Source organism: Alligator sinensis, unplaced genomic scaffold (genome assembly GCF_000455745.1).
Source record: "Alligator sinensis unplaced genomic scaffold, ASM45574v1 scaffold446_1, whole genome shotgun sequence".
In the NCBI taxonomy this organism is placed as follows: Eukaryota; Metazoa; Chordata; order Crocodylia; family Alligatoridae; genus Alligator; species Alligator sinensis.
In genome coordinates this window covers 201,440-227,635 of record NW_005843090.1, presented here as the reverse complement: position 1 = coordinate 227,635, position 26,196 = coordinate 201,440, and the positions used below count along the sequence as shown (strand labels likewise).

At 58.8% G+C, this 26,196-nt stretch overlaps 1 protein-coding gene across 4 annotated transcripts in view; it reads left to right on the top strand.

Moving 5' to 3' along the window:
* The window catches only part of ARHGAP39 (Rho GTPase activating protein 39), a 160,391-nt gene that overhangs the window by 74,961 nt on the left and 59,234 nt on the right, over positions 1-26,196 (top strand). For all 4 annotated transcript variants that reach the window (XM_025193686.1, XM_025193685.1, XM_025193687.1 and 1 more), the window contains one exon: positions 2,101-2,535. In XM_025193686.1, the coding sequence (XP_025049471.1) occupies positions 2,144-2,535 (392 nt within the window). In that variant the 5' untranslated portion in view covers positions 2,101-2,143. The remainder of the gene's footprint in view (positions 1-2,100; positions 2,536-26,196) is intronic.

Sequence of the window (26,196 nt, the reverse complement as noted above, 5' to 3'; positions counted from 1 at the left end):
TAGTTCTCGGGTGGAAACGGCAGGGACCTCGTCCTGTGCCATCTATTCAGGGCCCGCACGCGGCGCTCAGACAACTGCCAGCGCGCAAGCTGAGGGTGGGTCCTCTCCTCCTCGCTGTGACTTATTCGTGAGGCCGAGAGCACGTGGCCGTCAGCGATGCACTAATGGATTTCCAGAGACTTCAACAGAAGGGAATAGGATTGCACTAAGGCGACATAGGAGCCTAATCAGTGGAATAGGATCCTGGCCCTGGGGATCACATTTCCCGGGCGGGGGGAGGGAATTAGCACTGCATAAATACTGTATTTTCTTGCATGCTGCAGAATAAGATCCACACCTTGGTTTTTTGAGAGGCCAAATGTGGGGCAAAAAAAGATCTTTCTTTGCAGTAAGTAACGGATCAGCGGTAGCGAGGGGCTGAGCTTGCTCCGTGGGTCGCATGCGGAGTTACTTGGGTTTAGCTGCAGAAAGTGCTGTTACCGTATTTCCTCATGTATCATGTGCACCCCAACTCCCAGCAGCTGGTTTTTGGGGAACAGCCTGTGTTGCATGCTGGATAATATGGTATTAGGTCTTTGGAGGGGGGTTTTCCCCACTCCTGTTCTGATGGTCCCTTTCCTGCTATACTGGGGTCTGTGCTAGGTCAGGAGTCGCACGCCCCACACTGAAGAGCTGCAGTAGAGGAAGGCTGGCTGTGCCAAGCCCCTCCATATGTGCAGTCCCTGCACGGTGGAGACTGGCCCGGGGAGCGCCAGGTTCTCTGCACCTGGAGTCGCTGCAGAAGGACATGGGAGGATGGATGCACCCGTTCCCTGTAGCTGCGGTGATGATGGCGGGGCGGGAGCCGACATGGAGCGTGGGCATTCCCAGAGCTGCCCTGGGAGCCCAGACTGGGTCCTCACAGTCCAGAGCAGGGGTCAAGGGGCCAAGCGGGCGCTGGAGGGTGCATTTGCAGAGCTATTAAGCGAGATGCCCCTACAAGGGGTTTCCTCTGCTGTTCCCCCAGACTAGATCTGGTGTCCTGGCACGGTCGGGCATCGCTGGCAGCTGCGGTTGTGTGTGTGCTGTTTCCAACTTCTCCGTGCCGGCACTCCTCGGCATTGGTCAGTTGTTCCCAGCAAGGGCTGGTAGCTTTTGGGACAAGGAGCGTTCTTCAGGGCGCTTCTTCATTGCTCAGGGTGTTTTTAAGCCTCCCCCAGAGGTGCTGGGTGCTGCAGCCCAGGCTGGGGATGGGGCTGGGCTGTGCCAATGCTCCTGCTGGCACCAACCCCGCAGGGTCCTGGCTGGAGGGTCTTGCCCCCGCGCTCAGGCTCAGACTGATGCTACACTGGGGCAGGAAGGGATTTCCCCCCCACTCAGACTGGTCCAGACTAGGGGGGGTTTTGCCTTCCTCTGTAATGGGGGCACGGTCTCTCAAGTGTATATGAACAACTTTCTTTGGGTAAATCCAGTATCTTTTATTAGACCAACTAAAATAGTTGGAAAAATTCTTCTTGTCCAACTATTTTAGTTGGTCTAATAAAAGATCTCGGATTTACACAAAGAACCTTGCCTGCCAGCGTCCTTAGACCGACACGGCTACACCGATACCCCTATTACCAACCTTTGCAGGTCGGTGGCCCCCCGGCTTTCCTGGGGGCAGGTTCTGGGGCGACGCCTGGGGCTGTGTCGTGTGGCTCTGAGGTCGGACACGGGGTTTGCCTGGGCTGGTTTGCATGGGGCTGATCCTGTCTCAGGCAGGGGTTGGACTCGATGCGAGCCCACGGCTCCCTGCCAGCCCCGCAGCTGTGTGACCGTGCTTTCCAGTGGGTCTCTGCCCTGGACAGCCTAGGATCTAAAGAAAAGATGTGCCGCTGGCAGCTGGGAAAGCAGCACAAAGGCCATCCGATGCTGCCTGCCCCCTCGTTTCTGGTTAGTGCCCTTGCTAAATGCCCACGACCCGACGGAGCAGCTCCCCGTTGCACTGGGCCGAGGGTGGAGGCCGGCTTCTCCCGATCCCTGCTCCTGGTTTCCTCTCCCCCCTTCCCAGCAGCTCTTTGCCCTCCCCTTGCGCCCGCCGGCTTCTCACGAGCCCTGTCTGTGTGTGTTCTCGTCCTGCAGGCTGGAATGGGTGGAAATCATAGAGCCTCGCACGCGGGAGCGCATGTACGCCAACCTCATCACGGGGGAGTGCGTGTGGGACCCGCCCGCCGGCGTGCGCATCAAGCGCACCAACGAGAACCAGTGGTGGGAGCTCTTTGACCCCAACACCTCGCGCTTCTACTACTACAATGCCACCACGCAGCGCACCGTGTGGCATCGTCCGCAGAACTGCGACATCATCCCGCTGGCCAAGCTGCAGACCCTGAAGCAGAACACGGAGTCGCCGCGGGCCTCCACCGAGAACAGCCCGGGCCGCAGCAGCAATGTCAGCCGGGAAGGCAGCACCAGCTCGTCTCTGGAGCAGGAGCTGGAGGGCAGCGAGAAGCCCCCGGAGCAGGTCCGCCCAAGCCGCCAGGCCACGCAGTACGCGCCGGTGAAGGAGGAGACGGAGAGGTAAGGTGGGGCCGGGGGAGGCTGTGGTGGGCTGGAAGGCACGATCGCGGGATGCATCTTATGCACTGGGGGTGGAGAAGCTTTAAACTGCAGCTTTAAAATGCATCCTCTGCTTTGGAGCTAGAGGCTGCCTCTTTTCTCCCAAGCCCTGCATGCTGAGCCCGACGGCACTCGCTCCACGTCAGGCTGGCAGAAGGGGCATGTCCTTGCTGGGAGAACTGAGCCCCTGGCCTATAAGGGACATGGGGGGAGAAGTCATATCCCAGGCTTGGAAATGCGCAGGGGGGAGTGGAGCCGTGGCTGAGGTATATGGGGGGGGTCCCTGATTCTCTGGGAATTTCCAACAGTGAATACAAGCCCATGCCCGTTTCCAAAACGGGGCCCCTCCAAGCTGGGAGATGCTGTCGCCGAGTGTCCGACATGCCCAGTTCCGCTGCTGCCTGGTTTTCGCCCCTTGGAAATCCACCTGTGGGGGTGGACTGAACTCCCCGGGCATCCAGGGCTTGCAAAGTCTGCTGGGATCCGGGATGCAGCCAGGCCCCCGGAAAAGCTGCGGGTTTAAGTGATGAGAGGCAGGGCCGGGCGTTAGACCCTCCCCACCCCTGCTCTGTGTGCGGGTGCCGCCTGCCAGCTCTGCTGCTGGGTACATGTGACAGGGGCTTCTGTTCCCGAACGGCCCCCGGTACGGCACCCGTGGAGAGAATTCCCACCGTTGCAGGGACTCCTTTCCCCCCAGGACTCGTAGCATTTCTTTACGCTTCTCCCCTGCAGTGCTCCCAGCTGCCGCCACCATCATTCCCCCTCCCCTGGGCTCCCATCCCCGCTGGCTCCTGCCTTTTCCCTGTTGGACTCCCTCCCTCATGCCCACATTGCCCGTCTCCCGCCTGCTCAGCCCAGCTTGCCCCTGGACCAGCGTCTTGCCTTCTCTGTGGCTTGCTCTCCTGGCATCCCTCGGCAGCCCCGTGCTGCCTGCCAGTCCTTCCCACTGGGGCCCTTTGCACTCTGCCCCTTGCTCTCTACATCCCTACCCCTGCACCTGCAGTGGCACCTGCAGTGGCCACATCACTTGTTTAGGGCACAAGGCATCCTCCATGGACCCTTTCCTAAGGCTGCCCCCTCCTCTGCTCCAGCGGAAGAGTGGGGGAAAAAAGAGACCCAGGTCCTTTTCCCTTCAGCCTCCGCGCTCTGCCCCCAGGTGACACAGGCAATGGGGCAGGATGGACCCATGGATCTGACCCAGTCCATGGCAGTTCTTATGAAAGCTGCATGCATCTCTGAGGCTGAGGGAAGGGGACTCCCTGCCCCCAGAGAGACCCAGCTGCACAGGCCACCTGGGCAGGAGGTGCTGCTAGAGGCGCGGTGCCCTGCAGGGTGCTCGTGACCTGCACCGTGTCTCAGAGCTGGGAGACGGTGGAGCTCCAGGTCCCGGCCCCTTGGCTCCATGTGTAGCTGGGGCATGCACAGCACAGAGCCCTGGAGCACCAAGTCTTGCAGCTCACCTAGCATTGCAGCTAACGGCCCCGGTCCCACACATGTCATTGCTAGCACGAAGGCAGGGTTTCCAGGCCTCGGGGGTCAGGTCATTTATATGCCCCTCTCATCCCATCACATCTGAGCCCTCGGTCACCCCCCAGCGGAGGAGCGCGTGCTCTTGTTCCCATTTCACAGAGAAGGCTGAAGTGCAGTAAGGCTAAAGCCTTGCCTGGGTGCGGGGGGGCCGTGGCAGGGCAAGGACTCAAACTTGAGTCTCCCCAGGCCTTCGCTGCTGGCTCAGCCTTTCTCCTCCTTGGGTTTCCCTCCCGTTCTCATGCAGAACTGTGCCGCAGCCTTCATGTCCCTCTGGAAATGCGGCAGCCTCTGCCCAGCCTGCTTCCCCTGCCAGGAGCTTTCCAAGGCCTCAGCTTGTTTCCTTGGTGGGGAGCACGGAGAGCTCAGCCTGCAGCTTGTGCCTCTCCAGGGCAGCCGGATGGCCCTTGCCAGGCGTGCTGGCGCAGAAAGAGTTAAGTGGAGCTGCAAGGGGGGTGTCAGCGCTGGTGCAGATGGCGGCACAGCTGAGCTGGGAGCGCAGCCCCTGCCCCTTCCAGCTGCGAGACCCGCTGCTGCTGTCACTCATGCCTGAGCCAGGCTCAAAGCCACACGCGCACGCAGGTGTGCACCCACACAGGCACGTGACTGTGAGCACACGCACAGGCATGCCTAGACACGTGAGCACGCCTATATGCCTGTGTGTGTACACGCATAGCCGAGAGCATGTATACACGCATATACAGGTACACGCATGCACGGGACCACAAAGGCATGAGCCCAGGCGTGTGGGCATGTGAATATATACACACATGCATGAGCACACGTGTACGTGCACACACACACGTGTGTGCGTGCGTGCATGTGCATAATCATGCACACAGGCACACACACAGAAGAGCATGTGCACATGAGCACGTACACATGTATGCATGCTTGTACACACATACACATGAGTATGCACGTACACACGTGGGTGCATATGCATGCTCATGCACAGAGGCGCACAGATGCATGTGAGCATGCACACGTAAGCATGTACACATACATGCATATACGCACACACGCTGCACACATGCACACACACAGACAAATGAATACCTGCATATATGCATGCACATACACACACTGCTCATGTGCGCACACACACATACACTGTGAGCACACACATACACGGGAGCACACACATGCACGTGAGCACACACAACCCCCCTGCATGGACACACGTACATGCACGTGTGCATCCTGTGCTTCAGCTACCCAGTGGCCAGATGCAGCTGGGTGGCCTGGAGGCTGCTGCAGACGGGAGAGCAGAACATCCTCTCCCCTGCCCTGCACTTCGTGACCAGCACATGGACACTCCCCACAGCGCCCTTGCCCAGGGGAACCAGCCCTGGACATGCTCCCTGGGGATCCAGCCCAGAGTCCTGCTTCTTCCCTGCCCCTGTGAGAACCGGGGTTTAGCATCCACAGCCCCCGTCCTGGGTGGCTGAGTCTGGGCCACGGCCACAAGCTCATCGCTGGGGTCATCACCCTAGTGCAGCGCGGCAGAGACTCTGAGACACAAACCAGGGGTTGCAGGACCTGTCCTGGGTGGGGTGGGAACTCCAAGGCCCCTTGTCCTGGGGGCCCCGCTAGCCGCCCCCCTCTCAAGGTCATGCAGTAGTGGGCTGTGGGTCTGGCTCACATCCCAGGAGCCAGGCTCAGACTGCAGCAAGGGCAGACATCCTCTTTGTCCCAGCGGACTGGGTGCTCTGCTTGCTCTTACCCCCGCCCCAGGCTGCGGCAGGACCCCATGGGAGTGGCGGTGGATGGGAAAGCACCTTCCAGCACCCTCCCCTTCCTGTGGGCTGACCAGACCATGTCTGCCTAGGGAGCTCGACTGCCCTGCACCCGTGGGCCGCCGTCCGGACCAGAAACAGGGCTGTTCCACCCCCGTGTGCTGCTTGAGCGTGGGAGCTCCCTGCTCTAGCTGCTGCCTCTGCCTCGGCCATGGCCTGGGAGTCTCCCGGTGCCCTGGGGCCTGTCTTTTCCTTGGGACCTGGCTGCCAGCACGTGCCCTCTGCTGCCCGAACTTGCTGTATCAGCAGGACGTGGGCAGCAGGCGAATGTCGTCGCCCAGGGCATGGCAGTGAAATGCTTGATGCCTTCGGAGGGTGCTGGGCTGCAGGGGCGATTGCCTGGCAGCAGAGATCCAGGGGGCGTGTGCTGCTCACACACGCGTGCACACACATACATATGCACACACCCACACGTGCGTGCACGTGCATACACACTTGCACACTCACACACATGCATACACACGCGCACACACGTACCTCAGCGTTTCAGTTCGCAGGCAGCCGCGCCGCCAGCTGCAGCTGTCCAAAATGCAGCTGATGTGATCCCGCAGTTCTCCCTGGGGACCGACCGCGTGGCCCCGGCAGGTGAAGGCACCGCGAGGGGGTGGGAGAGGCGGAAGGAGCCAGTCTTCTGGCCCAGGAGGAGGCTTTTGCTGGGAACAGGGGTGGGGGGAATGGGTAGGGGGCTGCTCGGGGTGGGATGTATCTGGCAGGGCCCGGGAGGCGGCTAGGAGACCCGCTCTGCTTGTACGTGTTCTTCCCAGCACTGATATGCAGGATCTTGTGGGGGGACAAGAGGGAGGGCAGGGTCCCACTGCCGGCGCACTGCAATTGTGCCTCTGCAAGGGACCGTGCATCGGGTCCAAAGGGACCTGCACAATACACCGGGGTTTCTGCCGGCAGCGCCAGCAGCGGCAGAGTCCAGCCAGGCCTGAGCACCACTGGGGTCCTCTGGCCTATGCCCCTGCTTTCATCCTGGCTTCTGTGACTACACAGCCTTGTTCTCCCTCTTGCACCCTGTAAACCTGTCCCCAGGTCTTCATTCGCGTCACGTGGGAAATGAGCAGCCCTAGCCCTCACGAGCAGCCCAGGCTGCAGGCATGAAGCAAAGTGCAGCGTACCTACAGCTGTCGCAGGGTCCGGCCCCAGAAGTGCAGAGACTCTGCAGCTCTTGGGGGAGGTGCGGGGGGCAGGGGGAACTGGGGCACGAATGTGAAAGGACACCGACACGAGTCCATCCCCCATGCTTGGATGAGACCCTTGGCTCCGGCAAAGCCAAACCTGCCCCTGACCACGAGGGAGTTAGCAGCTGCTGCCGGCTGGGGCAGGAGGCCTGGATCCTGATCCCGTGTGCACACCCCAGAAGTGCTGCATGGAGCTAGAGAGGGGTGCTGGGCTGGGGGCACGGCGCCCAGTCTTCGCTGAGCTGTAGTGGGACCTGTGCTGGGGCGGATGGGGGGCACTGCCAGCGTGGGGGGGAAGGATGCCAGGGGAGTGTGGAAGCCCTGCCTAGCCCTTGCTGCAGAGGGGCTCTGACTTCTCCCGTCGTGGCTGTGAGACAGTAGCTGGGCTCAGACCCCCCTGGTTCATGGGCTCAGTCCCTGCTCGTCTTCTGGGGTGTCAGCTGAGAGCACCTTCAAGCCTTGCATCCTTTGTCCTGGAGCAGGGGTGTCCACCTCCCACGGAGGAGGGCCAGGGGCTGGGCTGCTGCCTCTAGGACACCACTGTCCTGGAGCCAAGTGCTGCTTGGGGGCAAGGGGTTGGGTGCTGCGGCATGGACTATGCCCCCAGGCGGAGGTAGCAGCTAGGGTGATGCATGCTTCCTGGCCTGGCCTCAGGCTCCAGGGTGCTCGGGACCCCTGAGCTTCCGCAGCCCCCACCCCTCTACTTGCGATCTCTGGAGCACATGCTAACGATGTCCTACAGCCGCAGCATGTTGGCCCCCGCGGTCTCCCTGCTTTGGTGCGGGGCTGTGTCGGGGCGACTGCGTAGCTTTGCTCAGAGGTGGGACACTGGGTTTGTGTGGGATGGTGCGGACAGGGCTGATCCTGGCTCCGGCAGGGGGTTGGACTAGACGTGGCATCCGCAGGTCCCCTCTGCTCTGTGACTGTGCATGTGTGTGACCCCCCCAGTGCCCTGACAGCTGGCCACGGAGAACCACGGGGCCAGCCCACCGATATGGACCTTTGAGATGCAGAACCTGCCAAACCCCCCAGAGAGGAGGCTCCAGGCAGGATCAGCTCCATCTGGACTCTCCTACAGGAATGCTCGCCTGATGGTTTCTTAAAACTACACCCCCCACCACCGTCACGCAGCTGCCGGGCACAGGGCCCCAGAAACACCCTGGACACCCCAACCTGCCCCAGGTAAAGCAGGGGGGTGGGGGCTGGCAGTGCCCTGGATGCCCCTGCTTCAGAGGAAGGCAAAACCCCCAGTCCATACTGATCTGCGCATGGGGAGAAATTCGTCCCTGGCCCCAAACGGGGTGGGTGACGTGTGGGGCCCCGTCCCAATCCTCGGCGGTGCTAATGCACAGACTTTTTTCCCTTGGCCAGCCCAGGGGGGCAGAGGGAGGAGAGCACGGCGCCGTCCCTCTCTGCACGGGCCCCATCTGCGATGAAAGCCATGGGGCGGCCAGCTTGCGGCTCTCTGCAGGGCTGCCCCGGACACGTGGAGGGGGGTGTGGACTGCACGGAGAAGCCGCCTGTTCTTCTAACTCGTCTCTGTGCTTTCTCTTTAAGAGCAGGGCCTCTCTGGGTATGTCCACGCGCTGGCAGGGATTGCGGCTCAGGTTCCCGCATGCAAAGGGCATGAATCTCGCTGCCGAGCAGGTTCTTGCCATGTGACGGAGCCGGCAGGGAGGGGCGGACGCTGCAGCTGCTTCTCTGCACGGCCTTGTGCTGTGGTTCAGCTCACGCGCGCCTGCAGCTCACACACTTGCCAGCACCCCCCTGGGGCCTGGGGGCTCCCCCACCTCCCTGCCAGCTGCAAATGCTGCCTCGGTGTCACTCCGAGGAAGCACGTCCCATCTGGGCAGCCCTGGACCTCCGTGCCACCGATAAGGCGGGTGGGTTGCAGATCTCGCTGCAGCTTCGGTCTCTTCTCTCCTGTTTCCAGGCCTCTTCGTGGGGCTGCAGCTCCTTCCGCATGAGCAACCAGGGGGCTTTTTGCTTGGACTCGCCCTGCAAGCTCACGGCTTTCTCCAGCCCCAAGGCAAGAGGCTGGTCCTTGGCTGTTGCAAAGCAAAGCGCTGGCTCTCCTCTGTGCCACCCAGGCCCTGCAGTGTCTGAATTGCCTATTGGCTATTTGAATTGGGCTATTTACAGGGTGGAGTTGCACCTAGACCAGACTAAGGGCACTTAAAATGCAAGTTGTCTGCACATTAAAGCTCGTTAACTCCCGGCTAAATGGCCTCTGAGCATCTCAAAAGTTCTGCCACTTCAGGTGAGGGTTAACCCCAGGCCGGCCGTGCTACCTACCTGGGTGAGGGTAACTTCAGTCTCCCCCACGGAGATAAAACAAGCAACTTGCAGTCCTCCAGCATCCCAAGATGCATGGCTTCCAGCACCCTGACTGCCCCTGCTCGCCTGCCCTCTAGGGGCAAGCTGTGGTATTAACCCTTAATGTGCCACTGCTCACAGCACGGTCAAACTTTAACCCTGCTTCATGTTGTATAGATTCAGCATCAGCTAAGCGTAGCTTGTAGCTTCACCCACCCCGGCGAAAGCAGCCTCCTGTTTTATGAGCCAAGCTCGCTTGATGGGTCTATTTAGCATGAAAGAGGACCTGGTCCTGGTCCTGGTCCTGGTCCTGGTCCTGGTTTGCAGGGGGGCACTCCAAGTGAGACATCGGAGGGTCTGAAGGAAGGAAGCAGGAGTGAGATGTAAGAGCTGATAAGTGGCCCGAGGTAATTAGCCGTCGGAGCTAATTGCAGACTAATGGAGGGGACGGGGCGACAATCTCAGCCTGTGCTACAAGAACGTAGCACTTCATGCCCTTCCTGCCCACACTCCTACGTGACGAGGCCGTGGCAAGGGGGCATTAAGGCACCCGGCTGTGGTTTCGGAGCCGCGCCTTGGCCTGGCATCAGATCCTGGAGCTGGAAGTGGCTGCCCGGTCACTGGGAGTGGACGTGAGGCCGGTCACACCTCTCCCAGGCATGGGGTTAGCTACAGAAATGGACTTGAGATACAGGATGTAGGACCTTTGGGCTCCTGCTGGGACTTCACCCTGGAGGGTCCTGGTGAGAGGGTCTCGGCTCTCTGCTCAGGGTCAGACCGATGCCACATTTAGGGTCAGGATGGGATGTTACTCCGTGCTCAGGTTGGTGCAGGTGGGGGGGTGTGCCTTCCTCTATGGTGGGGGCACGGCCTCTGCCCGGGGTCTCTGGAGTATCTATTAAGACCCTTTGCAGCAGCAGGACATTGGCCCCACGATCCCCCGGCTTTCCCTGGGGCAGGCTCAGGTGTGATGTCCGGTGCTGTGTCAGGGTTGACAGTGGTTTTACAAGGCGTTTACATGATGGTTTGTCTGGGCTTGTTTGGACGGGGCTGATCCTGCCTCAGGCAGGGGTCGGACTGGATGTGACCCCGCAGCTCCCTGCCCCACCACTTCTCTGTGATTCGAGTCCCTGGTGGACCTTCGGCTCGTACTAGGAGGGGTCCGTACCCCTCACCCCTCTGAGTAGCAGCCTTCGAAACCGCAGCCTGGCCAGTTTGTGCCCTCGCTGCGCTTTATCTTCCACAGCTCTCCTCCCATTTGCACCGCGGGCACATTTAGAGAGCTGCCGGGGTACATGCTGGCTCTCCAGCTCTGTGCTCGTCGCCTTGTGGCCATAACCTCCAGGAATTCGGGCATCAGACCCCCATCTCTGTTCCTAATAGCTAAGCTGCAATGCCTCTTTCTCTGCCGTTGCCCCTGCCGCGGTCCCAGGCTCCCAGCAGATGACGGGCCAGCCAGGGAGAGAACTGGGCTTCCCTTGTTCTGCCCGGCGCATCTGACGGCACTCTGTCATCCCCCCCGCTTGGGCGGCCGCTCGCCCGGCAGCTGGGAGGGAGTCGTGGGTGCAGAATCGGAGAAGGTGGAGCAGCTGTGAGGCTGCCTGCAGCTCGTTAAGGTGCATGCAAGGATGGGGGAGGCAGGCCTCCGTGGACACCTGTCGCTGCGGGCTGCAGCGATATGGCGTCAGGTCCCCGGAGAGCGCTCGTGCGCATCGACCCAGATGCTCGCGGCAGCCTCTGCGGTGTTTTCTGCACCCCCCTTGAGTGCTGGCAGATAAAGGGCCTTCCCTTTTGAGCAGCTTCTGGGAGCATGCGCCACGCTGGGTGCTTGCCCGTGCAGCGGGAGAGGCAGCCTCGTATGCCGGAGTATGGCTGCCTCCGGAAAGGCCCCCGTGCAAGAGGCATGGAGTAGAGCCCGACAATGGGAGAAGAGTAGGGCTGGAAGGTCTTCCAGGCCAACCCCTGGCCAGAGGCAGGGTCCTCCCTCGGCAAACCAGCTGGCTTGCTCCTGGGGGACATGCACCAGGGCATCGCTGGTTCCTTGGCAGAGCTTTGCTGTGGGGGGAGGACAGTCAGGAACAGCTCGGGTCCCTCCGCCCCTGCCCAAAGGACGTCTTCTCCGCCTGCATCGCCTCCGCGTTTCCCCAGGAGGACATCTCCTCCTAATGCAGGAGCTCGGTCTGCTCCGGGAACAAGCATCGCCAGTAAAAGGCCAAATCCCTGGTGAGAGGGACAGGCTCTGTGCAGGCGCTGCCGGTGTCTTGGCTTCACGGTCCCTCATTTCAGTGGTGGAGCTTTCCTCTACCGGTGATGGGACGCTCAAAGACACCGTGGCCGAGAGACTCTGCAACCACCTGCTGTCTGGTTCGTGGCAGCGCATCTCAGTATTGCCCCCGAGACCCCTTGTCCTTTCTCTTCCTTCTGAAAAGCCCAAAAGCCACGAGAGCCTATTGCCACAGCGGCAAGCACCCCACGCCCTCCTCCCAAAGTGACGGCCAGGGGCTCTGAATGGGGACCAAGAGCTTGTAGGGAGAGGAGCCAGCTGATCTCACTGCCTTGGGCCACCTGCACTTGTTAAGGTCTTTTGCGGGCGCCCAGCACAGACCGCCAAGGATATAGCAGGCTCTCAATTGACTGCTGCAGGCTCTCGGTGATGGGCAGGGAGCTCCTCCCTGATTCATAGCGTCATAGCGCTTAGGGTCGGAAGGGACCTAAACAGATCATCAGGTCCAACCCCCTGCCTGGGCAGGAACGAGTGCCGGGGTCATATCACCCCAGCCAGATATCTGTCCAGCCTCCTCTTGAAGACCCCCAAGGTAGGGGAGAGCACCACCTCCCTCGGGAGCCCATTGCAGAGCCTGGCAGCCCTAACCATAAAGTAATGTCTCCTGATGTCCAGCCTGAACCTGCTCTCAATCAATTTGTGCCCGTTATTCCTTGTTATCCCAGGTGGTGCCCGGGGGAACAGAGCCTCCCCCAAACAGGGCCTCCTCCAATACCTGCTGGTCCCCTCGGACTAGTTTGTAACAGGCCACCAGATCCCCCTCAGCCTTCTCTTGTGGAGGGGGAACAGGTTCAGGTCCCGTCGCCTCTCCTTGTAGGGCCTGCCCTGCTGCCCCCTGACCATGCGGGTGGCCGCCTCGGGCCCCTCTCCATGCTGCCCACATCCCTCCTGAAGTGCGGCGCCCAGACCTGGATGCAGTACTCCAACTGCGGCCTGACCAGTGTCACGTAGAGGGGGAGGATCACCTCCTTGGACCTGCTCTGTGGATGCACGACAAGGTGCAATTTAGCCTTCCTGACCGCTTCCTCGCATTGGCAGCTCATGTCCATCCTGAAGTCACCAATGACTCCAAGATCCCTTTCTCCCGCCGTGTTGACAAGGGAGTTCCCCAGCCCATAGGTGTGTTGCTGGTTCCTTCTCCCTGGATGCAGCACCTTGCACGTGTCTGCATTGAACTCCATCCTGTTCTCATCCGCCCAGCCCTGCAACCTGTCTAGGTCTGGCTGGATTCTGTCCCTCCCCTCCAGTGTGCCCACCTTGCCCCACAATTTGGTGCCGGCAGTGAATTTGGACAGCGTGCTTTCCACACTCGCGTCCAGATCATTGATAAAGATGTTCAACAGCACAGGCCCCAGGACCGAGCCCTGGGGGACCCCACGGCCCACATCCCTCCAGGTCGAAAATGACCCATCCACCACCGCTCTCTGGGTGCAGTCCCTCAGCCAATTTGCAACCCATCTGACTGTGTGGGCATCAATGCCACAGTCACCTAGTTTTTTTAAGAGACGGTGGTGGGAAACCGTGTCAAAGGCCTTCTTCAAGTCCAGGAGGACAGCATCCACCCCAACACTGATCATAAAAAGAAACCAGGTTAGTCAGGCAGGACCTGCCCTCAATGAACCCAACGATCGTACACACTCTTCCCAGGGCTTTCCCTTCTAGGTTTGGAGGCCTTCCTTCAGCCATATGAGTCCCTGGAGGCCATCAAAAGCAAGCAGGTTAACGCAGGGCTGGCTAACGAGTGCTTAGTGGAAACTGTCTTCTGAGCAGTGGGCTTCTCCACAGGCTTTTAAGCCTGTCGTAAAAACCAGATGGGGTGACGGATGCAGCAGAAGCGAGTTCATCAGGCAGGTTTGGGAGGCTGGAGGCATGGGCGGATGTAGGATTTTGAAAAGGGGGGTGCAGAAGACGTGTTCGTCCTCGCATCGAACACCACACCTTTTCCTTCATTTAAACCAGAAGCCGTACTAATCTGCTGGGAGGCGAGCTCTGTACTGGTTGGTTTAGGAACAAAGCAAAAACAGCTATAACTATTGCGACGTGCAGTACTTTGTACATATGTCTTAAGATTGTGTATTAATTTTAGAAGTACAGAATAGGCGGAAAATAGTGAAAAGGTCATTAGCCCTGTACGTGGCTAATAAATCTCTTATTAGGTCATTCTCTTATTCAGAGATTTAAGTCATAGATTTCATAGTTATAATGAAATAATTTCATCATCTTTTACTCAGATGCATAAAACAAAACCTAGCTTTCTTGAGCATCTTGCTTGACAGGGCTTCCAGTACTTCACTATCAGACATTTCTACACCCGAGTTCATGCGGCCACACCTGAATTAAGGCTTTTAGCTAGGGGCCGTGAAATAGCAGAGAGACATCACCAGGAATGGCTGAGAGGCAGCAACACTGCTGGAGATGGGATAGGTTGAAAAGTGGAACATCAAGACCATTAAAACCGAGAGAGGGTGGGTAACACCTGTGGAGCGGTGAGAGATTAGCAGGAATCAGGGAGATGAAGTCAGTTGAGTCCCCCCGTGCCGAGCGATGCTGCTTCCTCTCCCAAACCACTGGTTTTAAAGGGCGGGCGAAGCAGGAATCAAAGGGGGTGCAACTGCACTGCTGACCCCCCCAGATCCTCCTGGACCCACGGCAAATTGCTGGAGAGCGGCTGTCGCCCTCAGCGGTGCGGGGCGGCTCCTCCTGTGGCTTGTTAACCGTCTGTTCCTGCTATTCCCAGCGCGGCCCCGTGCTAATTGCTCCATTGTGTTTCTCCGGCTGTAAGGCTTTTGACATAATGCGGCTGCTTGACTCAGAGCATTGACCTGCCGGGGAGCTTTGTAAGCTGCCGGTTTCTATGTGCCCCCTTCTCGTGCAGTCGCCCCGTCGGGTGCTCCTCGCTGCCTCTGACCCGAGCGCAGGAAATAGAGGGGGTCTTGGAACCAGATTTTGGGGCAACGGGCTTTTATTCATCGCTTCCAGTCTCTTTCCGCAGTCTCTCCCATCAGGCGTTGCAGCGACAGGAGGAGGAGCGGGTGGTGAAACCCCGGTGCCTTTTTCCCTGAGACCGGGCAGGACAAGCAGAAGGTTTGCTTGTTCGTTTAGGCTGGGATTGAGACCGGAGCCGCCCTTCCAGGGGAGACGGGGTCTGCAAAGGGAGTGGAGGGCCGCCAGGTTTTGGGACTCCTGGCCTCAATTCCACTCTCTGCTGCAGCCTCATCGTGTGACTGCGGGCACTTGTCATGTGGCTCCCCTCTTGGTGCCTTAGTTTCCCCTCTAAGCAAAATACCGTATTTTCTCATACCCAACACCCCTCAGAATAAAAGGTGCACCGGGGGGGGGGTTGAAAGGTGGAATGAAAACCAGAAGATCTTGTAGGAAGTGACCGAGTAGCAGCAACAGCGAGAGAGCCCGGCCTGCTCCTTGCTTTGCCTTCCCGTGGGTGGCACGCAAAGTTACTTGCATGTTTGCCCGGCAGAAGCTTAAGGGTCAGACTGCTTTTACCGTATTTCCTCACTTATAACGCGCCCCCCAACTTTCAGCAGCTGTTTGGGGGAATGAAGGTACATGTTGTACGCCCCCAAAATACAGCATTTACCACTGGTGTCACTGTAAAAGTTAGGGCCTGTGTATGGGGTGGATCCAGGGGGTGCACTAGCACCCCCCTTTTTTCCTGGTCCACCCAAAGTTTAAAACCAGCTGCCCGGCAGTGACAGCAGCACTTGGAGTCAAGCTGGGCTGAGGGAGTCAATTAACTTCATGGCTCCTTATAATCTACCTGATCCCTTCTCCCCTCTTCAGTCCACAGGTGTTAACAACCCTCTTCTTTGCAATGGTCGTGATGCTCCACCAGCCAAGCAAGGCTTTGGTCTGCCACACGGACGTGTGTTGGCTGCTCCTGGTCACGAAGCTCCTGTTTCCCAGCCCTGCAGATTGTGTGGAGCTCACTGCAGTGACATTATAGCTGTTTTGGCCAGATCCAGGTCACAAAGCGGTGTCTAGCTGCCCACAGGTCGGGAAATTTGGAGGCAGGGAAGCAGTGCCAGCACTAATTGCTGTGTTATTTGATTAATTCTACATTAATTGTTGCCCCCCACCCCCAGCAGGGGCTTGGATTAGATGACCTCTGGAGAAAAGAAAGATACCCAAGACAGCCCCGTTGCAATGGAGCTGAGGTGCCCGAATGCTTCTCACGAAAGGCCACGTGTGTATTTGCAAGTCATGGGGGCTCTGTGAGCCGAACGGTGCTGCAGAAATAGAGCCTGCTGTCGCAATGCAAGAACGCTTTCGGCCCAAACCCCCCCAGCACAAGGTACTCCGTGGTTTTCCACTAGAGGCAGAAACTTGGTCTTTCCTCCTAGGCAGCTGGGGCAGGACACATGCCTGTTCTGGCCATGCTTGCAATCTGAGGAAGGGAACGGTGGTACCCCAAAGCTTGTCGGTGTCCCTTCCAGCTAGAGAGCTGGCCCAAGAAAAGGTATTGCGGCAGGGAGGGAGAGTGGCTGGGTTTGAGCAAGGTTTTCCCTGTTTCTCTCTCCCTTGCAGCCTCCAGTACTGACGGTCTGATGCAGAGGCTGTGCCCCTCACTCCTCTGCTCAGTAGTGACTGATGCCTCTTTCCTCCCAGCACGTGTCCAGCCCCCTTTTGATTCTGATCCTATGAATTGTCAATTAATGCTGACACATCTCGGCTGCTGCCAAATCTGCGGGCTGCTGGGGAGCTCCACAGGCTGGATGACGTGACCCCACATGCTGCATCAGGCTGGCCTGCGAGGCCAGTCCATGACCGGATCCGGCGGATGGGGCTGGTCTGCAGGTGCGTTCTGGCCCACGGACCGGCCCTGCCCACTGCATCCAGCCTGTGGACCGGCCCCACACCGCTCCTCTGACCCACGGGACCAGGTGAGTTTGGCACTGCTGGAGTAGACCTAGAGCTGTGGATTTGCAGCTGGGAGGCTACCCCTGACTCTCCAAGAGGCAGCTTGAGGCGGGAGCAAGGCAACATGCACCAGGTTGGCTCTGTGAGGAGTCATGCCTCTGTTGCACGCGTGCTCAGGTGCAGAGGCAGGTGTGTAAGTGTGTTGTGTGCCCGTGCCCTCGGAGTGTCACTCCCAGCGCTGGCACTCCAGAACCACCCCAAAGACGGCACTCAGCCGAAGGGCTGTCACATCAAGCCTCTGCTCTGCTCTCAAGCTGTCTGACCTCCCCAACCCTACTCTCACGACCATCCAGCTCGCTGCTGTTCTCCATCTCTCCTCTCGCTCCCACCACACTTGCATCTGACTTCATAGTGTTGCTGCCCTGCTCAGAGCTTCCTTCCCTGTCCCTGAAAAGCCCTGCTTCCTCCCTCCCTGCTCTCTGACCAGCTCTGGCCCTTGGAGGACCAGAGGTGTGAGGGTGAGCATTGATCTACCACTGGTACCTGCCACGCGGTTGCTAGGCTATAAACATCCCCATCTCGCACCAGCGGTGCTAAGTGACTCATCTCAGGCTTTTAATGGCCTCTGATGTGATAACGCTCAGCACAGGTGCTGCTCTCAATGACCACCCAAAGCATGCACCAGCTGTGCTGGGCTCCAAAATGCTTGGTCCCATTAGTGTATCCACAGGAGGGTGACATGGGTTCCCGACAGCTAGGCAATTAGCAATCCACCGCGCTGTGATGTCAAGGTCCGGAGGCTTAGGGGGTCCGTCGTGCACACACATAGCTTGTCCGACACCCCTGCATCTGCCTGGCAGCTGGATCGTGCACGGAGAGCAGGGGCTGCTCTTTTTTGGTGCTTATATAGTATCATATACTATATGTGCTGATCGTATATGCTGATACTATCGGCACGTACTGGGTGCTGATAGTGTCATAATGCCCCTTTATAAAACCACGCCGTGAATCCTGCACCCAGCTCTGGGTCCCGCACCTCCAAAAGGCAGAGAAGAACTAGAGAAGGTGCAGGGAAGGGCACAAGGACGCTGAGCGTCACGGAGGGGCTTCCCTAGGAGGAGACTAGTGAGGCCAGGCCTGGGCAGTCTGGAGAAGAGAGGGGAGGAGAAGGGTTTACAACACACTAAAAGGGTGAAGAAGAAGTCAGTAGGGATTTATTAGTGCCTGTCTCTCACCAGACAAGAACGAGGGGTCATAGCGTGAAACTAGCAGGTAGGAAGTTTAACACTGACACCAGGAAGGTCTTTTCCCCCCAACGTGGCATTAAAGGGGGCTCATGGCCCCCAGAGGTGGTGGGAGCTGAGAGCTCAGCCACATGCACCAGGGCTTGGACACGTGCGTGGAGGAAAGGGGCATCGATCGGTAGCTCTGGGGCAGGGAGCGAGGGGCACAGCCTCTGCATCAGCCCTGCCCGGACCTCAGTGCTGGAGGCTGCAGGGAGAGGAACAGGGGAAAACCCTGCTCAGCCCCAGTCCCTCTCCCTGCAGCTCCGCTGTTTGGTGTGACACAGGAGACCGGGCATGACAGACCTACTGCCTGACTTGTGTTCTTATATGCTCCTGGATGTCTATTTTCCCTCTAGTAACCCGCTTCATGGGACAGGGCAAAACCTCGTGCGTGCAATCCCCAGGCTGATGGGCCCCCTCACTCCGCAGCACCTGGGTTCCTGTTGCCGCAGGCGGCTCTTCAGGTTACTGCGGGATTGCTTGCCGGGGCGGGGGTTTCATGGCATGCCTGGGGGATGCGTCCCTGGGAGGCATGGATAATGCAGCCCATGTGCTGCCTCTACAGCCACGGAGCCATTCCCCTTTTGCAGCACGTTCCCGTGTTGTCTTGTGCAGATGTTAACCAGTGTCCAGTGGTTTTGCTTCATACCAGAGCGCGGTGACTGCAGCTCACCAAGGAGGGCTGCGTTGTTAATGCCATCTCCTTGGGTACCATCTGGAGCCACGCAGGCTGGGCTCTGCCAGTTGCCCCCTGCACCTTTCTGCTAGGGTGTTACAGTGCTGGGTGCTGCAGCCTAGGCTGGGGATGGGGCTGGGCTGGGCCAATGGTCCTGCTGGCACCAACCCTGCAGGGTCCTGTCTGGAGGGTCTGGCCCTGTGCTCAGGCTCAGACCGATGCTACACTGGGGCAGGAGGGGATTTCCCTCCTGTTCAAACTGGTGCAGACTGGGGGGGGATTGCCTTCCTCTGCAGCGGGGGCACGGCTGCAGCCTGGGGTCTCTCAAGCATATATCAACAACCTTTGCAGGAGGAGGACACTGCCCACCGCGGTCCCCCTGCTTTCTCTGCAGCAAGTTCAAGTGTGATTTCTGGTGCGGTGTCAGGATTGACGGTAGCTTTACTAAGAGTCTAGATGATGGATATGTCTGGGCTGGTTTGCACAGGGCTGATCCTGCCTCAGGCAGGGGCTGGACTGGATGTGACCTCTTGGAGCTATTGAGGAACAGCTCTTCTGCTTTGAAGCCATGCTGTATCCCAGTCTCACATGACTTTCCAGTGGAGACAAGCTGCAACCCTATGTGTGTTTCATAGCAGATGAGAGGCCAGGCTTTGAGATCAGGATGCTTCCCAGCCAGCTCAAAGTCATTTTAAAGTGGATTACTTGCACTGCATTAACCTTCCACGACCACCTGAAGAAGGTAGCTGTTAAGGCGAAGGTAAGGATCAAGTTGGTCCAGAAATGGGCAAGCACAAGCCGGAGAGCATCAGCATTCAAAATCAGCGCTGGCCCTTGTATACTCCATAGCCGAATACTGTGCACCGGTACAGAGCAGAAGCAGTCACACTCAACGTGTTGACCTCCACCTGAGCTCTGCAATGCAGTGCATCACGGGAACCCTCGAGTCGGCCCCGACACCTTGGCTGCCCAGGCTGTTGCACATTACTCCTCCGTCCATCCATCGCAAAGCAGCAACTCTGGGAAGTCTAGCGAATTAAGGAAAAGAGGCATCTCCCCATCCACCAGGACCTCAACAGGGACCCTCACCATTGCCTAAAGTCACGCAAGCCCGTTTGGATCCACACGCTGGACATTCAACCATGTAACTTCAACCCTGATGAAGCTTGGAAAGCCGAACGGAGTTCACAGGAAGTCCCAAATAAACATCTTGTGATAGATCCAACGCAGAAGGTCCCCGGCTTTGATCTCCCATGATGCTCACGAGCAACTCTAACTGATATCTGCACAAACCATGGGAGATACAGATACCTGATGCACAAATGGAAAACTAAAAACTCTCCGGTGTGCAACTACAGGCACCCAGAATAGACTGTGGACCATATAACGACTCACTGCCCCATCCACAGGTATGAAGGAGGTATCACAGCGACACACTTTGCTGGCTCTGGGGCAGGGAGCGAGGGGCACAGCCTCTGCATCAGCCCTGCCCGGACCTCAGTGCTGGAGGCTGCAGGGAGAGGAACAGGGGAAAACCCTGCTCAGCCCCAGTCCCTCTCCCTGCAGCTCCGCTGTTTGGTGTGACACAGGAGACCGGGCATGACAGACCTACTGCCTGACTTGTGTTCTTATATGCTCCTGGATGTCTATTTTCCCTCTAGTAACCCGCTTCATGGGACAGGGCAAAACCTCGTGCGTGCAATCCCCAGGCTGATGGGCCCCCTCACTCCGCAGCACCTGGGTTCCTGTTGCCGCAGGCGGCTCTTCAGGTTACTGCGGGATTGCTTGCCGGGGCGGGGGTTTCATGGCATGCCTGGGGGATGCGTCCCTGGGAGGCATGGATAATGCAGCCCATGTGCTGCCTCTACAGCCACGGAGCCATTCCCCTTTTGCAGCACGTTCCCGTGTTGTCTTGTGCAGATGTTAACCAGTGTCCAGTGGTTTTGCTTCATACCAGAGCGCGGTGACTGCAGCTCACCAAGGAGGGCTGCGTTGTTAATGCCATCTCCTTGGGTACCATCTGGAGCCACGCAGGCTGGGCTCTGCCAGTTGCCCCCTGCACCTTTCTGCTAGGGTGTTACAGTGCTGGGTGCTGCAGCCTAGGCTGGGGATGGGGCTGGGCTGGGCCAATGGTCCTGCTGGCACCAACCCTGCAGGGTCCTGTCTGGAGGGTCTGGCCCTGTGCTCAGGCTCAGACCGATGCTACACTGGGGCAGGAGGGGATTTCCCTCCTGTTCAAACTGGTGCAGACTGGGGGGGGATTGCCTTCCTCTGCAGCGGGGGCACGGCTGCAGCCTGGGGTCTCTCAAGCATATATCAACAACCTTTGCAGGAGGAGGACACTGCCCACCGCGGTCCCCCTGCTTTCTCTGCAGCAAGTTCAAGTGTGATTTCTGGTGCGGTGTCAGGATTGACGGTAGCTTTACTAAGAGTCTAGATGATGGATATGTCTGGGCTGGTTTGCACAGGGCTGATCCTGCCTCAGGCAGGGGCTGGACTGGATGTGACCTCTTGGAGCTATTGAGGAACAGCTCTTCTGCTTTGAAGCCATGCTGTATCCCAGTCTCACATGACTTTCCAGTGGAGACAAGCTGCAACCCTATGTGTGTTTCATAGCAGATGAGAGGCCAGGCTTTGAGATCAGGATGCTTCCCAGCCAGCTCAAAGTCATTTTAAAGTGGATTACTTGCACTGCATTAACCTTCCACGACCACCTGAAGAAGGTAGCTGTTAAGGCGAAGGTAAGGATCAAGTTGGTCCAGAAATGGGCAAGCACAAGCCGGAGAGCATCAGCATTCAAAATCAGCGCTGGCCCTTGTATACTCCATAGCCGAATACTGTGCACCGGTACAGAGCAGAAGCAGTCACACTCAACGTGTTGACCTCCACCTGAGCTCTGCAATGCAGTGCATCACGGGAACCCTCGAGTCGGCCCCGACACCTTGGCTGCCCAGGCTGTTGCACATTACTCCTCCGTCCATCCATCGCAAAGCAGCAACTCTGGGAAGTCTAGCGAATTAAGGAAAAGAGGCATCTCCCCATCCACCAGGACCTCAACAGGGACCCTCACCATTGCCTAAAGTCACGCAAGCCCGTTTGGATCCACACGCTGGACATTCAACCATGTAACTTCAACCCTGATGAAGCTTGGAAAGCCGAACGGAGTTCACAGGAAGTCCCAAATAAACATCTTGTGATAGATCCAACGCAGAAGGTCCCCGGCTTTGATCTCCCATGATGCTCACGAGCAACTCTAACTGATATCTGCACAAACCATGGGAGATACAGATACCTGATGCACAAATGGAAAACTAAAAACTCTCCGGTGTGCAACTACAGGCACCCAGAATAGACTGTGGACCATATAACGACTCACTGCCCCATCCACAGGTATGAAGGAGGTATCACAGCGACACACTTTGCTGCTCCTGACGCAGTTGTCTGGCCCAACCACCTTAATGTAAAATTATAGTTGCTGTTCTGCATCTACATCAGCCATATGAAAGAAGAAGACTGCATTTTTTCAGAGGTAGTGCCCTCAATGTGAATGAGTTTGCTTCACTTCCAAAGCGCATAGAGGTGTTCAGAACAAGGCAGCCTGAATTCAGTTTACAAGAGTCCTTGGGTGTAGTTTCGCCCAGAGTCAAAAGGGGCTGGCACTGGACAGCCGTGCAACAGCATGTGCCACTAAAGCTCCTTCCTAACCTCTCTGGGAAACCTGTGAAAGAATTTGCCATGCAAAGTGCTGAGTACTTTCATATTAACAGCATCCTTTCTTTGCTTTCCCTGCAGCTGGAGATGCTTTCTAAGGGGTGGGGAGGAACCAACCCCTGGTTGAGAGCCTGTTCGATGATATTAAAGATTGTTAATAGCTCTTGTCTGGGGGAAGCTGCTGCTGAGATGAAGCAGGGCTCTTACCTCCGGAGCTCAGACCTGCTGCCTCGAGGACAGGGCAGATCGCAGGGGTGGAGAACGCTGCGTGCCGCGCTGGCCCTGCCTCCTGTGGTGCACGGAGGGGTGCGAAGTCATCCCTGCCAGGCTGTGGCCCGGCAGGATCATCCCCCCTGGCTGGACCAGCGAGGACAGGGCTCTGACCACCTCTCCCCTGAAGGGCTCGCTGTCCTGTCCAAACCAGCCCACACAAACCCATTATCCAACCTCTTACCAAAACTCCCCTCACAAAGCACAAGACATCCAAACCTGCCACAGGGAGAGCAGGGGGACCGCAGCTGCCAACGTCCTGCTGCTCTACAAGGTGGTTCATAGACCCTCCAGAGACCCCAGGCAGAGGCTGTGCCCCCGCTGCAGAGGAAGGCAACCCCCACCCCCCAGTCCATAATGATCTGAGCATGGGGTAAATGGGGACTCTCTGTGAACTGCTCCAGGGATGGAGAGTCCCCGCTTCGCTGGCGTCTATCCCACGGCCTCCCTGCTCTGACAGTGAAGAAGTGTTTCCTGATCTCCAACCTAAACCTGCTTTGCTGCAACTTCCAGCCTCTAGTTGACCGGCACGAGCTCCTGCAAGGGGTAAATCAGACTCTCGGTGCCGTTGCAGCTCAGAACCGGGCCCTGGCCACGGTCACGTCCACCTGGGGCTCCCATGACGTGCAGCTCAGCTGCTTCCTGCCCCGCTGCTGAGCATCCGCAGCCGGTGCTGCCCTGATGGAACTGGCATCAGCCCGTGGCAAAGCAACAGGGCCCTGGGCGTGCTCCGACGGCGGGGAGAGTGGCTTACTGCAGTGCCTCTCCAATGGATTTCCTGTCAATTGGAGCTAATCCCCGACAAACCTGCTTTGCGTCTGCATCTCACGGCACCCGAGGCAGCCAGCTCACTTCTTCCCTGGCCAGGGGAAAGCACAGGTGCTGCTGAACTGAGCTGGCCCCGCAGCTTCGGAGAGGGAAAGCTGCATTTCGGCTGTATTGCTGCTGCAGCTAAAAAACTGTATCCTCTGACCGCTGCCTTTCCAAGGCCCGGGCCCCTGGGCCTCATACAGCAGGGCAGGGGTCAAGCCCAGATTTCCAGCTCATGTGGCCTTGCTGTCCTGGCTGTCCACCTCCATGCGGTCCAGGCCTCCTCCTGGAGTGCATGGACAGTGCCGTGTTCAGGCTGCACATTGCATTATATGGATGTGGCTGATCCCGTATGTGTGCGTGCCAGCTCTGAGTACCCAGCAAGCCTGTTACGGCCACTCTCCTCTCCCTGTCGCGCGTAAATCTCAGCTATGAAACCTTGACGTGGGACCTGCGGCTCTCTCTCCTGGGGTCTGTAACCACCGCACAGAGCACGCGCCGTGCCCCATCCCGTGCTTTCTTCCCTTAATAGCAATTGGCATGGAGGCTATAAGCACGCCTGGGGGTAGAGGCGCCCTCGGCTGCAGCTGGAGCACTCAGCTGCTCTGCGGATGGATGTCTGGGGGAGTCTGCCTCTGAGGACGCTGACGCTGCCAGCAGCCACTGATGGCGACTCAGCTCTAGAAGCGCCGCCCTCCCGCTACGCTGCTCTGGGAGGCTGGCTGCAGGCACAGGCCGCAGTCGGCCAGCAGCTCGGTGCTAGGCTTCCTAGTGTAGACGGGTCTCTGGGGGCTTCCCCTCAAAAGGCTGCAGGCTGGGACCACTTCCCTCGCACTCTCCCCCGCAGCTGGGCCAGCGAAGCCCCAGGCCCTACATTCCTACCTGCAGACATGAAAGGGGGAAGGTGACCTTGGGGAGACCCCAGCCCTGTAACCACAGCCTGCAGGCTGGTGGGCAGAGGCAGGAGAGGCCTGTTGGACTTCCATGACCAGGGCTGCAGGGATAGGGAAGGATCACATGTTTCCCCAATGGCAAATCTGTACTTCTCCATGTCTCACGGCATGAGACCCGGGTCCTCTTGGCTGCCCGGCAAGGCCTGCATGGCATGGGAGGGGGCTAGGAGGATAGTTTGCTTCTCCACGGAGGTCTCCCATGCCTGGCAGGCAGGGGCTGGGCATTCGGAGCATGGTCTCCAGCCTAGCGCCCCCCGTAAGGAAGCCAGGCAGCTGCAGCCGCTTTGCAAACTGGGACTGGGAGATTAACCTGATCCGCTTCTCACCCCGGTGTAAACGGGGAGCTGAAGTGGAAGGTACTGGGTGCGGCTGCAGCCCAGGCTGGGGATGGGGCTGTGCTGTGCCAATGCTCCTGCTGCACCAACCCCACAAGGTCCCGGCTGGAGGGTCTTGCCCTGCGCTCAGGCTCAGCCCCACTGCACTGGGGCAGGAAGAGGTTCCCCCTGCTCAGACTGGTCCGCACTGGCGGGGGGTTGCTTTCCTCTGCCTCGGCCTGGGGTCTCTGCAGTGCCCATGACCCCCCTGGCAGCAGCAGGACATTGGTGGCTGCGGCCCCGCTGTACCCCAGGGGCAGGGGTGGGGGCGATGCCTGGGGCTGTGTCGGGGGCAACTGTGTCGTGCGGCTCCGAGATCACACACGGGGTTTGTCTGGGCTGGTTTGGACCGAGCAGGACTGCCCATGCCCCGCAGAGCCCTGCCAGCCCCACGGCTCTGGGTGAAGGAGTCACACCTGAACGTGGGGAGCAGGCGGGGCTTGCTCTGCGGGGGCTGGGATGTGAACGAGACCTCCTCTCTCTGGCTGCTAGCGTGCAAAGGGAAGGGCCCTGCTTCCAAATTGGGGGCTGCTGCTCTTTGCTTGGCATGTAACCACCGCACCCCGCCATGATTGCTCGTCCAGACGCCGGTCCTAGATCAGCAATGTCCTGCAGCAGAGCTGCTACAGCAGCAGTCCTTGTCTCTCTGCAGCAGCCAAGGCAGGGATGCCCGGGGAGAGCCGGGGCTGGCGTGGTGGATCTGGGAGCAGGGGTTGGCCTGGAGAGATCCAGCTGCGTACTGAGGGCCCCATTGAGGATCTGTGGCACCAGGAACCATTTCAGCGTGCCTTGCGAGGGAGCATGCCCCAGGCCACGCTGCTGTAAGCATGTCGGGACTCTGCTGCCAGGTCCGGTCTGGGTAATCGCTGGCTCTTGTCCTCACTGCCCTGTCTTACCGGCGGTGAATGCTGCTGTGAGCAGTCGAGCAAGACGCCGTGCTAACCCCAGCGTGGTCTGTAGCCCAGGCCAGGCCCAGCCACGTGCAGGGTGCGGGCGCGGAGCTCAGCTGGACACACGGGGTCCTGCTTTAAAGCGAGCTGCTGGGTTCCTCCCCAGCCATGGCTGCATGCTGGCTTTGGGCAAAGAGGTTCCTGCCTAGTGCATAGACCTGACGTCTGGAAAGGCTGCGTCCCCGTGCGTGCTGGGACGATCCAGGCTCAGCAAGAACAGATTTGCTCTGGGTGCGGAGCCTCGCCCAGCGCCAGAGCCCCTTGGTACTGGTCCCCAGCGTGCAAATGCCTCCTGCAGCTGCAGGGCCTGGCTTTGTGCAGCCTCTGTCCTTATCCCCGGGAGGACGAGGGCTGATTGCTGGGCTCTGGCTCTGCAGGAGACTTCACTGCTGCTGCTTAGAAAACCCCCAGCCGCGACTTGCTGGCATGAGGGGCCGAGGCTGGGTTTCCGGCCAGTCCTCTGAGACCCCGTGGGCATTGATTTGCTTAGCAGAATTAGCCCGGTGTCTTTCCTTGTGTGTCCTGGGTGTAACCTGCGCGCCGTGCTCAGCTCCCAGCCTCTCTCTCCACAGGAGCTCAACCCCTTGGGGGCACCTGGCCCCTCTTT